Source organism: Kogia breviceps, chromosome 13, assembly GCF_026419965.1.
Source record: "Kogia breviceps isolate mKogBre1 chromosome 13, mKogBre1 haplotype 1, whole genome shotgun sequence".
NCBI lineage: Eukaryota > Metazoa > Chordata > Mammalia > Artiodactyla > Physeteridae > Kogia > Kogia breviceps.
Window position 1 is genome coordinate 11,177,748 of NC_081322.1, and position 13,718 is coordinate 11,191,465.

At 37.6% G+C, this 13,718-nt stretch overlaps 1 protein-coding gene across 14 annotated transcripts in view; it reads right to left on the bottom strand.

The window, feature by feature from the left end:
• Positions 1–207: 207 nt before the first annotated feature.
• The window catches only part of FAM135A (family with sequence similarity 135 member A), a 122,421-nt gene continuing 108,910 nt past the window's right edge, over positions 208–13,718 (bottom strand). For 10 of the 14 annotated variants that reach the window (XM_067011376.1, XM_067011374.1, XM_059083823.2 and 7 more), the window contains 2 exons: positions 8,003–8,116; positions 216–1,601 (listed from right to left, as the gene is read on the bottom strand). In XM_067011376.1, coding sequence (XP_066867477.1) covers positions 1,396–1,601; positions 8,003–8,116 — 320 coding nt within the window. In that variant the 3' untranslated portion in view covers positions 216–1,395. Of the gene's footprint in view, positions 1,602–8,002; positions 8,117–13,718 lie in introns of all 14 variants that reach the window. The other 4 variants (XM_067011382.1, XM_067011381.1, XM_067011383.1 and 1 more) reach the window with 2 other exon arrangements.

A 13,718-nucleotide genomic window follows, 5' to 3' on the forward strand; every position in this document is an offset into this window, starting at 1 on the left:
ATGATTATGAATAAGAATGAATACTTTGATAAATCTGGAAGATTATTCAAACTTAGAATAAGTTGAACTTCTTTTTTTAGTTAAAAGAAGGAAATAAAAGAAAAAAAGTATGGTATTTCAAACTCAGGACCAAGGAATGTGCAGATGAAACGTGTGTATGGCAAAAATAAAAATATGCCTCTAGTATTCTGAAAATAAGCAAGTGTTCGAGCTTTCCCTCCAGATAGTCATTTGTTCGTTTATTAGCAGCAGAGGCAATAACACAATGCTAAAAACAAACATGCATCAACTGTACAATACACACTTACGAAAGCCTATCTATCCTTAGTGCATTATATTTTTCACAAGTAAAACAGGAAAGGAAAATAGTGAATTTAATGCTATTCAGCACCTTGAATAAAGTCCAAAGACTTTACATCTCCATATATCAAAACATTTGCATCTGTATCACCAAACATGTAAAGTTAATTCTTTTGTTCCATTTGAAACATGAATTATTTTATTTACATTACTCTTTAGTTCAACAAATTTTAACAATATTTAAAAATTATCTAAATTCATAAAAGTAGTTCATAAATTTCAACATTTACTTATTATGTACATACAAGGAAGTCCATGAAAAAAGTTAAAGAAATGTAGTCAGAAAGTTCAAGCAACATTTCCAAATTTAGCAAAATTCCAACCAAACCAAGGCAGAGGGCATTCAAACATTCAAAAATCTCTAGATGCTGCTAACATGAACATGAAAAGTTCCAGTAATAAAAGTCAATATGAGAAATAATGTTGAAATCACCAGTAGAAAATATATTTTAATAGGCATGACATATGTTTACAAGCAACAGTAATGACTCTTTTATAGAAAATGTTTATAATATTGTCACATATGAACTACCCGATTTGAGAGGGCAAAAGAGTTGATTTCAAAAAATATATTTTAGCAGCCATAAGTTTATTTCCAGTTAAAACATAGTAAAATGTTAAAAGTAAAATTTATGATTAACTAAATAATACCCCAATACTAGAAAATTTAAAATCCCATGCTATTCTAGCAATAATGGCCTCTAATACAATGTGTCTGATGTGAGGATTGTGGAAAGCCAATAATAATCAGACATACATATGGGCTTAAAGTTTCACTGAAATACTTATGTAGCAAAATATATGAAAAAGTAATAGAAAAGTAAAAAGATAAAATTAAAAAAATATTGCACAGCCACATTACCTAGAAAGTAAAGTTGATGTTTAAAAAGCTCTAAACATGGATGATATAAATTATCTTCCATAAAAAAGGTATAAATATTTCTTAGAACTTATCAGCATCTACAGTTTAATATAATACATTATCTGAATCACTGTTGAATGAGGTAATTGTCAAGTCTACCAATGCATTTAATCCTAATGGAAATACTTGAGGGCGGCAACCAGAAAGAATTTCTCTAAAAATATTTCCGAATCCAGAACAGCTATATGTGCAGCTCTCCCAATGAGTGAATCAGCTGTATTGGGCAATGCATTGATGACATTATATCGAACCAAGTTACAATCTTTGCTTTGCAGAACTGGGCGAAGCAAGTTGTGGATCATTTCTGAATAGATCTGTCCTATGGAACAAATAGAAAAAAGGAAAATAGGTTCACAAGAAGAAATGAAAAAAAATTCTATGCCAACTTTTATATAATTTATAAAATTTAGTTACATTATTTCCGTTTAAAGCAGAAAACTGTCTTTTAAAAGGTTTTTTTTTCCTTGAATATCACTTTTGAGACTGTTTTAGAGAAAATATAATCACATTATTTATCTAGTCAAGTAAAATAAATTTATCATACATTATTCTTGCCAACTTGATATTTTTAATTAAAAGCAATGAATATAACAGAGTAAATACTTTTTTTCAACCTTAAGTCAACTATGACTCATTATGAAAGTAAAGGAGCCATACTGAGACATTCTGATAAGGCAAAATTTAAAACTTGAGTCAAGAGCAAATAAAAAAGTTTCCACAGCAGCCAACGTTATTCCACATATTTCGAAATTATCTTGAGAAAGAACAGCAACTTCCCATAATCAGAAGAACAATGTGAGTTTGGCTCAAAGGTCAAATTGAGAATCTTTTTTTTTTGGCCTGCAGGTTTATTTAATGGTTAGTTTTGCTTTTAATTTCAAAGTTGTGCTCTTCTCTCCCTCTTTTTGGTTAATTCTTACAATGATTTATTAAGGGCATGCAAAGCACAAAAGGTAAAGGTTACATACATATACACATAGAAGCACAAACTGCCTTAAAAGGGGCAGAACAGTTTTTAATGCTCATGCATTACTATATTACTAACAGATGAGTGCTAACACATATCCATCAAACGTGAATTTTAGGGAGGCAGGTATTAAATTTCAGGGGAGAGGCAGGATGTAGCCTTGAGGAATGATGAGAAGTGAATAATATACAGAAGCATAATTAGAGAAAGAAGAGAGAGGTGTTTAAAAGAGGGATCAATATCATATAGATTTCATAAAAAACGGTTTTTAAAAATTATTTCTTTTTTTAATTGAAGTATAGTTGATTTACAATAGTATATTAGTTTCAGGTGTACAAACATATCGATTCAATATTTTTATAGATTATACTCCATTTAAAGTTATTATAAAATATTGGCTCTATTCCCTGTGCTGTACAATATATCCTTATAGCTTATTTATTTTATGCATAGTAGTTTGTATCTCTTCTTTTTTAAAAATTTTATTTATTTTTGGCCGCATTGGGTCTTTGTGGCTGTAAGCAGGCTTTCTCTAGTTGTGGTGAGCGAGGGCTACTCTTTGATGCAGTGCACAGGCTTCTCATGTTGCGGAGCACGGGCTCTAGGCAAGAGGGCTTCAACAGTTGTGGTGCGTGGGCTCAGTAGTTGTGGCTTGCGGGCTCTAGAGCACAGGCTTAGCAGTTGTGGCGCACGGGCTTAGTTGCTCCACAGCATGCGGGATCTTCCCAGACCAGGGATCGAACCTGTGTCCCCTGCATTGGCATGCGGGTTCTTAACCACTGTGCCACCAGGGAAGTCCCTGTAGTTTGTATCCCTTAATCTCCTCCCCCTATCCTGCCCCTCCCCCATCCCTCTTCCCCCTGGGAACCACTAGTTTGTTCTCTGTATCTGTGAGTCTGTTTCATTATATTTGTTCGTTTGCTTTTTTATTATTATTATTTTTAATTTTTATTTTATTTATTTATTTTTTTGTGGTATGCGGCCTCTCACTGTTGTGGCCTCTTCCGTTGCGGAGCACAGGCTCCGGATGCGCAGGCTCAGCGGCCATGGCTCATGGGCCCAGCCGCTCCACGGCATGTGGGATCTTCCCGGACCGGGGCACAAACCCATGTCCCCTGCATTGGCAGGCGGATTCTCAACCACTGTGCCACCAGGGAAGCTCCGTTTGCTTTATTTTTTAGATTCCACCTATAAGGGATATCATACAGTATTTGTCTTTCTCTGTCTGACTTATTTCACTAAGCATAATGCCCTCCAGGTCCATCCATGTTGCTGCAAATGGCAATATTCCATTCTCTTTTATGGCTGAGTAGTATTCTATTATGTGGATACACATCTTCTTTGTCCATTCATCAGCTGGTGGACACTCAGGTTGCTCTGATGTCTTGGCTACTATAAACAATGCTGCTATGAATACTGGAGTGCACATAAGTTTTGGAATTAGTATTTTCTTTGGCTATATGCCCAGAAATGCAATTGTTGGATCATATGGTAGTTCTATAATTTAAAAAAATTTTTGAAACTCCATACTGTTTTCCACAATGGCTGCACCAGTTTACATTCCCACTACAAATGTACGAGGGTTCCCTTTTCTCCACATTCTCACCAGTATTTGCTATTGTGATCTTGATTTGCATTTCCCTGATGATTAGTGATGTTGAGCAGCTTTTCATGTGCCTGCTAGCCTCTGTATATCTTCTTTGGAAAAATGTCTATTTAGGTCTTCCGCCCATTTTATAATCTGTTTGTTCGTTTTTTTTGATGTTGAGTTGCATGAACTGTTTACATATTTTGGCTTACTGGTCGTATCATTTGCAAATATTTTCTCCCATGCAGTAGGTTGTCTTTTTGTTTTGTTGATGGTTTCCTTTGCTTTGCTGTGCAAAAGCTTTCACACTGAAAACTTTATTTAGGTCCCATTTGTTTAATTTTGCTTTTGTTTCCATTGCCTGAGGAGACAGATATAAATATTGTTATGACTTATGCCAAAGAGTGTTCTGCCTATGTTTTCTTGTAAGAGCTTTATGGCTTCTGGTATTATATTTAGGTCTTTAATACATTTTGAGTCTAATTTTTTATATGGTGTGAGAAAATGTTCTAATTTCATCTTTTTACATGTAGTTGCCCAGTTTTCCCAGCACCACTTATTGAAGAGACTATCTTTTCCCCATTGTGTGTTTTTGCCTCTTTTGTCATCGATTAATTGACCAGGAGTGCGTGGGTTTATTTCTGGGGTCTTTATTCTGTTCCATTGATCTATGTGGCTGTTTCTGTGCCAGTACCATGCTGTTTTGATGACTGAAGTTTTATAGTATAGTCTGAAGTCAGGGCGTGTGATTGTCCAGATTTCTTTTTTTCTCAAGATTGCTTTGGCTATTTGGGATATTTTTTGGTTCCATATAAATTTTAGGATTATTTGTTCTAGTTCTGTGAAAAATGCTACTGGTATATTGATAAGGATTGCTCTGAACCTGTAAATTGCCTTGGGGAGTATGGACATTTTAACAATATTAATTTTCCCAATCCATGAACATGGATATCTTTTCATTTCTTTGTATCATCTTCAATTTCCTTCATCAATGTTTCACAGTTTTCAGAGTATAGGTCTTTTTCATCTCCTTGGTTAAGTTTATTCCCTAGGTATTTTATTGGTTTTGATGTGATTTTAAACAGGATTCTCTTTTTGCTTTCTCTTTATCATAGTTCATTATTAGCACATAGAAAAGCAAATAGTATCATGCCATCTGCAAACAGTGACAGTTTTACCTCTCCCATTCCAATTTGGATGACTTTTATCTATTTTTCTGTCTGATTGCTGTGGGTAGGACTTCCAATGCTATTTGAATAAAAGTAATGATAGTGGACACCCTTGGTTTGTTCCTGATCTTAGAGAAAATGCTTTCAGCTTTTCACTGTTGAGTATGAAGTTAGCTATGGGTTTGTCATAAATGGCCTCTATTATATTGAGGTAGGTTCCATCTATACCCACTGTGATGAGAGTTTTTATCATGAATGGATGTTGAATTTTGTCAAATGCTTTTTTGGCATCTATTTTAAAAAAAATATTTATTTTTATTTATTTGGCCGTGCTGGATCTTAGTTACGGCGTGCGAGATCTTCAGTTGCAGCACGTGGGATCTTCAGTTGCAGCATGCAAACTCTTAGTTTTGGCCATGTGGGATCTAGTTCCCTCACCAGGGATCAAACCCAGGCCCCCTGCATTGGAAGCGTGGAATCTTAGCCACTGGACCACCCGGAAAGTCCCTTTCAGCATCTATTGAGATGATCATGTGATTTTTATCCTTTGTGTTGTTAGTGTGGTGTATCACATCAACTGATTTGCAGATACTGAACCATCCTTGCATCTCTGGGATAAATCCCACTTTTGGTGTATGATCCCTATAATGCATTGTTGAATTTGGTTTGCTAATATTTTGTTGAGGATTTTTGCTTCTATGTTCATCAATGATACTGGCTTATAATTTTCTTTTTTTGTGGTACCTTTGTTTGGTTTTGGTATCAGGGTGATGCTGGCATTGTAGAATAATGTAAGTTTTTCTTCATCTTCAATTTTTTAGAATAGTTTGAGGATAGTTGTTATCTCTCTTCAAATTTTTGGTAGAATTCACTAGTGAATCTGTGTGGTCCTGCACTTTTGTTTGTTGGGAGGGTTTTTTTTTTTTCTGATTAAATTTCATTACTGGTAATCATATGTTCATATTTTCTATTTCTTCCTGATTCAGTCTATGGAGATTTTACATTTCTAGAAATGTATTAATTTCTTCTAGGTTGTCCATTTTATTGCTGTTTTTAAATGTTCTTTTCATAATTGACCTTTTATTTTAAAAAATTACAGGGAGCAATTTCCAGAATCTTATTTTATAAAAGTACTGCATATATCAAACATTTTATATCACTATTAATTCCATTGAAGAGCTGACTTTTTTTTTAAGGTACTAATTCCAATTGATGGGATACATGCCCTTAAAATCGAAAATTTCCATTTATTCAAATGTCAAAATTAAGATTATTGAGAGGTTTATTGCTTTATGGCTGGGCAAGATGTTACTAGCACATTTTAGGTAAATAATATTCTTTGTTAAAAACTATGAGGTCATTCTGTTTAAAACTTTCAGGATAATTCACAGAAAATAGATATATTTATTCAAATTATACATTGAAGGGCTGAGATATTAGCTAGAGACATTTATATGTGAAGCAGCTCTCTAAAGAAGACACACAAACAGGTCTGTCTTGGTATAATATACATAATTGAAATTCATAAAACCTGGAAGACCAATATTATTACGCTATGTTCTGTTAAGGTCTTAAAAAAAAATCACACATTTAGTAGTCCATTTGTGCTTAAAATATTCATATGAGTGAGAAGCTTAAGGAAAAAAAAAAAACCTCTATACATGATGATGAAAACAAAGTAATAAATGCTTTGAAACTGCACTGTTATTGAAAACACTTTCCTAAATTCAGACCCTCCTTTGCAGCCGGCACAATACCGACTAAAAGAGGAATAGAAGTACACAATGCTAGGGAGAACGGCAGCTCGTGAGAATGTGTACATCCAGTCTAGCCAGTCTCGACTGAAGTCTTCTTCGTTTAGCACTGGACCTCCCTGTGCATTCACCTGAACATTCTCATCCATAGGTCGATTTTCTTGGGCCACTAGGTTTGGAGCTGGTGAGGGTTCTTCTCCAGGAACATGTGCCACATTTAGAGGCTGTGAAGCAGCAGGCTGGGCTGGGTTGGCATTTGATGTGGCCTGAGCTGGAACTGCAGCTTGATATTGCATATAATACTGATGCGTATACATCTGTTGCCACCACAGCATCTGAAGTGGGCTGAAAGTGGGATACCCTGGGAATCCAGCCGGAACAGCCTGCCCAGGAAGCTGGCTGTCTACATTTCCTTGCATTACATATGGGAACTGATGACTAGTGATCTCTTATGATACTTGTATTTTTGTGGTGTCAGACATTGTAACTATTCCTCTTTCATTTCTTGATGAGTCCGCTTGCTACCATCTTTGACTAAAAGTAAAGTACAGGGGCTTCCCTGGTGGCGCAGTGGGTAAGAGTCTGCCTGCCAAGGCAGGGGACACGGGTTCGAGCCCTGGTCTGGGAAGATCCCACATGCCGCGGAGCAGCTAAGCCCGTGCGCCACAACTACGGAGACTGCGGTCTAGAGCCCGCGTGCCACAACTACTGAAGCCTGTGCACCTAGAGCTGGTGCTCCACAAAAAGAGAAGCCACTGCAATGAGAGGCATGTGCATCACGAGGGAGAGTAGCCCCCCGCTCACCACAACTAGAGAAAGCCCACACGCAGCAACAAAGACCCAATGCAGCCAAAAATAAATATATTAGATTAAAAAAAAAAAAAGTAAAGTACAGCCGAACATGCAGCATGACCATTACTGCAGCCACCAATTCCAATAGTCTGGAGGAAATTAAAGCATGGATTACTTTTGAGGCAATAAAACGGAGGAGCATTGGTAATTAGATGAAAAAAAAGATTTCAAAAGAACAACTACTGTGTCATTGGCCAAAACATCTTACACAGCAAAAGAAAAGAAAGGAAGAAAGATGGAGGAAGGACAGCTGTTACTATCAGCGGGTGTAAAAGGAAGTCAAAGGAAAGAGGACAATAAAAAGAAGGGAGAAGACAACTGCAAGAAAACTTCGGGAGAAACTCATGTGTAGACACTGCTCTTTGAAATACTTCTAATTTACTTTGTTACCTGACTGTTTGTCCTTTAAAGCTGTCTTGCACATTTCAATGCGGGCAGAATGATAAGGAACGTAGCGGTCCTGCAGAGAGCCCACTAGTACAACATTTTTGAAATAGTGAAGCCCTGTGAAGAAAAAATACTGAGTTACGGTGCAATAATCAACCAGATTGGAAGTAACTTATTAGCATCCTATTAAGTGATCATAAACTTTATTTCCTTGGTAGTAATAAGTTTATGCCTTTTTAAATAACTGATGAATTCTTTCTGCAAATTTCTATACATTCTCTACCCAAATCCCCAGCTTCCTTATACGTAGTTTACGTGCTGATACGAGAGATGTGTGTTTGTACTGAGTGAGGCCAAGGATTGTGGTCTGGGGGTTAGGGGGAGACTGGATATGGTGGGCTAAACATTCTATAACAAGTATTTCATGACGCTTTTACTTTCCAAAGGATATTCATCAATATTTAGCATTATTCCCCAAAGAAACATACATACTTCCATAAAAACAAACAAAACACCCTATTTAAATCCTTTAAAGCTGACTTTTTACTTTAAGTTTTCACTTGACTCTTGCCTAATGTTACTTATATTTTCTCCTTATTTAAGCATGATGTCAAGAGGATAAACACTTTGATTTTTCCAATAAAAATAATGAATTTTTGTGATCCATCCAACAGACTTTTGTCAGGTCTATTTTAATTTTTTTTTTTTTTATCTTTCAGTAAACTACATGAATTTAGGACTTGTGTCCTTGGGATGCTTTGCTAAATAACTCATTTAAGTACTGAAACCACATTCTTGACCTCTTTAATAGCAGTAATGTTCTAATTACAGTAATGTACTATTTGGCTCAGACTAGTATATACAAAATCAAAAATTTACATGATAATTAAATAAGATACAAATCAATAATGGTGACACATTAGAACTGGGTGTGCAGTACAGAGAATTTTGTTCTGGAATGTTCCAGAATAAAACTTTGATATTCTATGTGCACTGAAATTCAGACTTAGAGACAGGCCAATTGTGGGGACTACTGTGAATCCAGAATATAGGAAGCCTTTGTAGAAGCTCCCTGTCTTCCTGGGAACTTAAGGATCCTAACGATGGGAAGAGTTTAGACTGACACATAGCCAGGTGAAACAGTATATACCCTCTGTGTCAAATATAAGGTATCCCTCCTTTTCCCAAGAAGAAGATACTACTTTGTGGCCACTTGAATATATAAAATTCTAGAGATATAAGTGAAATAACAGAATGTCTATAACAGGAATTAACTCAGTTGAACAAACATGTTTAAAATATTTTAGAAAGATTAAGAAAAACTGATTCTTTTTTCCCCTTCATTTTCACATTTCACGAGACAAAGGCAGCCCCTTTTGGCATCACTTGATGACAGTCTTCATTGGTGCTACTTTGGGAAACGTCTGTGTGTCCTAGAGCAGAGGTCTGTGAACTGGTACACACTGACCCCCAGGGGTAATGTAAGACCCTCCATGGTGTAGATGGGCATTTACAGCTTTAAGAAAATTGATGTCCAGATCCCAACTTCATATGAGCACTTTTCTACAAATGACTTTTCCTTCTCCTACTTTACAAGACAAAGACATTTCTCCAATCTATTTCAGACCTTCTTATGGTATACGACCCTGGGGTATAAAATCTGTGGGAGAACCAAGCAAAATATGAACGAAGTCTTCCTCTTCCAAAAAGTAAGTCTAATGCTACTGACTGTTTGACAATAAGAAATGGTTGTGCCAGTTAGATTTTATGGCACATATTTTCCATAAATTAAATGAGCTAAGTCTGTGACTCCAGCTGAATATAGTACAAATATACTACCTCATATGCAAGAAAATATATCCTTTGCAACTACTGAAAATGACAGAAAACAATTTTAGGTGTCACCATAAAATTATACAAGGGGACACAAACTTTTCCAAAATTCTTTCGAGGGGTAAACAAGCCAAAAATGTGAAAGCCACGGTCGTATGGTACATCACCTTCACTTCTAACCCAGTTATTTTAGGTACTGTACTTTCTGAATCTCTAAGTATGATGCCGTTAAATGCAGTTTTAGCCCGAACTGCATGAGACCAGCCATGTAACAGCACAGTTGGCTTCTTCTTTTATCTGAAAGGTGTGCATGTGTGTCCTCCATAAAGGCGACCACACTGCACGTCTCCAGGGGCATCACCCCCATCACATCGACATGAAGGACACTGCACAGCCGGTGGCAGCCTTGCTCAGTAATGGTCACCTCTGTACTTCTCCGGAAACCACCAGCATCTTCTACGTCCCCCTCTCTCTCACCTTATGGCCTTCCTGTCTCACTGGGCACACGAAAGCGTCGGAAGGGGCTTCCGCAGACTCTACCTTAACACCAAACCCGCCTCCCGCATCTGTACCTTCTCGCTCTGACCCCCCCCCCCCCCCCCCGCCTCAGGCTGGTCCTTTCACTAGTGCACCAGGTCCCGCTCCTCCTTCCTGTCTGCTTAAGGACATGCCTCTGGTTGCCGTCCCATCCTTCTCTCGCAACAACAATTTTCTCTTCTGGATGGATCATTCTTATCAGGATGGAAAATATTACAGTACTATACTAACCATCTTAAAAAAAATCAATCCCTCAATGAATCTGTCCTTGGGCTTTATTCTCCCCTCCAATTACCTCCCCACCCCACCCCCATTTCTCGGCACCGCTCTATTTCTAGTTTACATTATAAGAGTAATAGTCATTAATTACATTAAAAATTAAATATGCTTTTCAAAATAATTGCTCTTCGCAGAGATCCTGCTGTGCGTCTACAGAGGAATGGCACTCAGGCTGAGAATCACTGCTTTAGGCCAAGACCCTGGAGAGGAGTACCCGTGTCTCCCCGGGTTCAGGCAGCTGGGTGGAGAGGACGCACACACGGGAGAGGAGGGGAGGGGACGTCCAGGAAACCCTTTAACTCTCAGACTCCGTGATGATAAAATAGATACAATCCCAGATTCTGACGCTGACATAGATACACGATATTGTCATTATTTTTAACGTGACTCCCAAGATAGCACTGTACTTTAAAAACGTATTTTAAACTTAGTAATTACTTTAATAATACTTTTTCAACAACAATGTATCATTACTGGTACTGTGCTTCTGTATGGAAGGTTTGCTTTTTGTATTAGCCAAGAACCAAGTTAAACAGACTTTGACCCTTTTCTGAGTCTTCTGGTTTCCATTCCTGTGTAGCAGTGCTGGCTGGAGAGGGCAGAAACTCAGAGAGAAACATGGTAGCGCCCGAGGCGCAGTGCTGCTGGGAATCATGGCAGCACTTCATCCGAGCTGAAGTCCAGCTGATGACAATGTCTGAGGTGTGTATTTGGGGGAGCCTTGTACTGTAGGTTCATCCTCTCTGCACCTGCACTGATTCTACCTGCTCAGAAATGGTCTCGTCCGCTGGCCTTCGGGTTAACACTTCACTAAGCCCAAGGTGACTCATTCTCGGTTGAAAGGTTACCTCTAACTTGGGAAAGTAACACGATTTCCCCATTTATTGCATGAGACAGTTTAACAGGAAAAGTTTCTAAATATTTTAGTTATTTTTCAGGATTGCCAAGAAAAAGATTAAATGTTCAATATTTTTCTGGACTGCATAGTTACGTGGTTTACATATGAACGAACATTGTAATGGTAACTTTCACCTTCATTATCTTAATCTTCCTGATTTTTTTTTTTTTTTGCGGTACGCGGGCCTCTCACTGTTGTGGCCTCTCCCGTTGCGGAGCACAGGCTCCGGACGCGCAGGCTCAGCGGCCATGGCTCACGGGCCCAGCTGCTCCGCGGCATGTGAGATCCTCTCGGACCGGGGCACGAACCCGCGTCCCCCGCATCGGCAGGCGGATTCTCAACCACTGCGCCAACCAGGGAAGCCCTTCCTGATATTTTTGGCTGTCTTTTTTTTTTTTCTGAAAAATTTAATGAGTTTTAAAGCAATTCATATTGACTCATCTCTGGTTACTTTCTGGAACTGGCAAAAATAGCAGTTCTGAACTGGTGGCTTTGCACTCCAGGGAACATTTGTCAGTGTCTGGAGATAACACTGTTTCTCACAAGCAGGGGATGGAGCATGTGAGATGCTGATGGGTGCGTGCTCTACTGGCATTTAGCGGGTAGCGGCCAGGGATGCTGCTAAATATCCTACAACGCACAGGACAGAGCCTGACAACAAAGAATATCCAGCCCAGAATGTCAAAGTGCTGAGGCCGAGAAACCCTGTGCTTTCTAAATGGACACAGTCTACTCAATATTAAACTATTCTTATTTTTACTCATTTATTTTAAATACGTTTGAAAGAATTTGCTTCCTAAAATAATGTAAGCCGCTGCTGCTGCTTTCCTACACTTTCAGAAACAAAATACAAACGTTAATTACAAATCAAGTGATACCTATTATTAAACACCTCTGTAATCTGCTGGAAGAAAAGAGTATCTTGTACCATAGTAGCACAGCAGGAGACTTCTTTAACTGTTATATTTTATTTGTCAGAATTCAACAGCTGGTAAAGAGATTCTAAGAAGATGTTTTTAGGAAGATCTTAAAAATAAGGATATTTTGTTCTTGAAATTCTAGCAATGGGAAGGTTGTTCTTTGGCTCTTTTTGAGCCCTCATCATGGAATGCAGGAGAGCCCCCGAGCCTTCTCTCTTTGTAATCTTGGCTACTGAGCACTGCTGTCACCTCATCTAGATACAGTATACCGTTTACCTTCCACATTGCTCTAGGTTCCTTCATCTTTCTTTCCCTTGATAGTCAATGAGGACATGCTAGCATGCTGCAATTATATTGTGTAAATTATTGATATATTCTATCAGCAATCTGTAGGATGCTATAGGGTTTTAGTTAAAAGCTGCTATAAAATTCAATCATTGTTATGACATGATATTGCTCATATGTGGCATCTAAAAAAAGGGTACAAATGAACTTATCTACAAAGCAGAAACAGAGTTACAGATGTAGAAAACAAACTTAGGGTTACTGGGGGGAAGCGGGGGAGGGATGAATTGGGAGATGTGGATTGACATGTGCACACTACTATGTAGAAAATAGATAACTAATAAGGATCTACTGTAGAGCACAGGGAACTCTACTCAATACCCTGTAATGGCCTATATGGGAAAAGAATCTAAAAAAAGAGTGGATATATGTATATGTATATATCTGATTCACTTTGGTGTACACCTGAAACTAACACAACACTGTAAATCAACTAGACTGCAATAAAAATTTAAAAAAATTTAATCATTGTTTATAATTGTAATGCCTTCATCAAAAAAGATAATTTCCTTTTAAACGTAACATTTCTGTAGCCCTCTACAATATCTATTGTGTTCACAAAACAACAAAGGCAATTCACACTTAATAAATACCTGATTTTTACAAAAAGATAACATTTCTTAATTGCTTTAGAAATCACTCAAATTATTTTAGGCTTTTAAATCCTTCCTTAATTTTAAAATAATGAATAGCTTTTGATTAAGGAACACTATTAACCAATGATATGTTGCAGAGAAAAAGACTGTTTCAAAATGAAGATCCACAGGGGAGGCTTTCCTTAAATACACAAGGGAAGAGGGTAGAAGGCTGGATTTTAAGCTTTCTCAAGAGAATAGGAATTTGGCCATTCAGAAGAAACAGATGCAATAATTGGATCAGGGCATCAAAGACTTTATAGCTTTAGCAG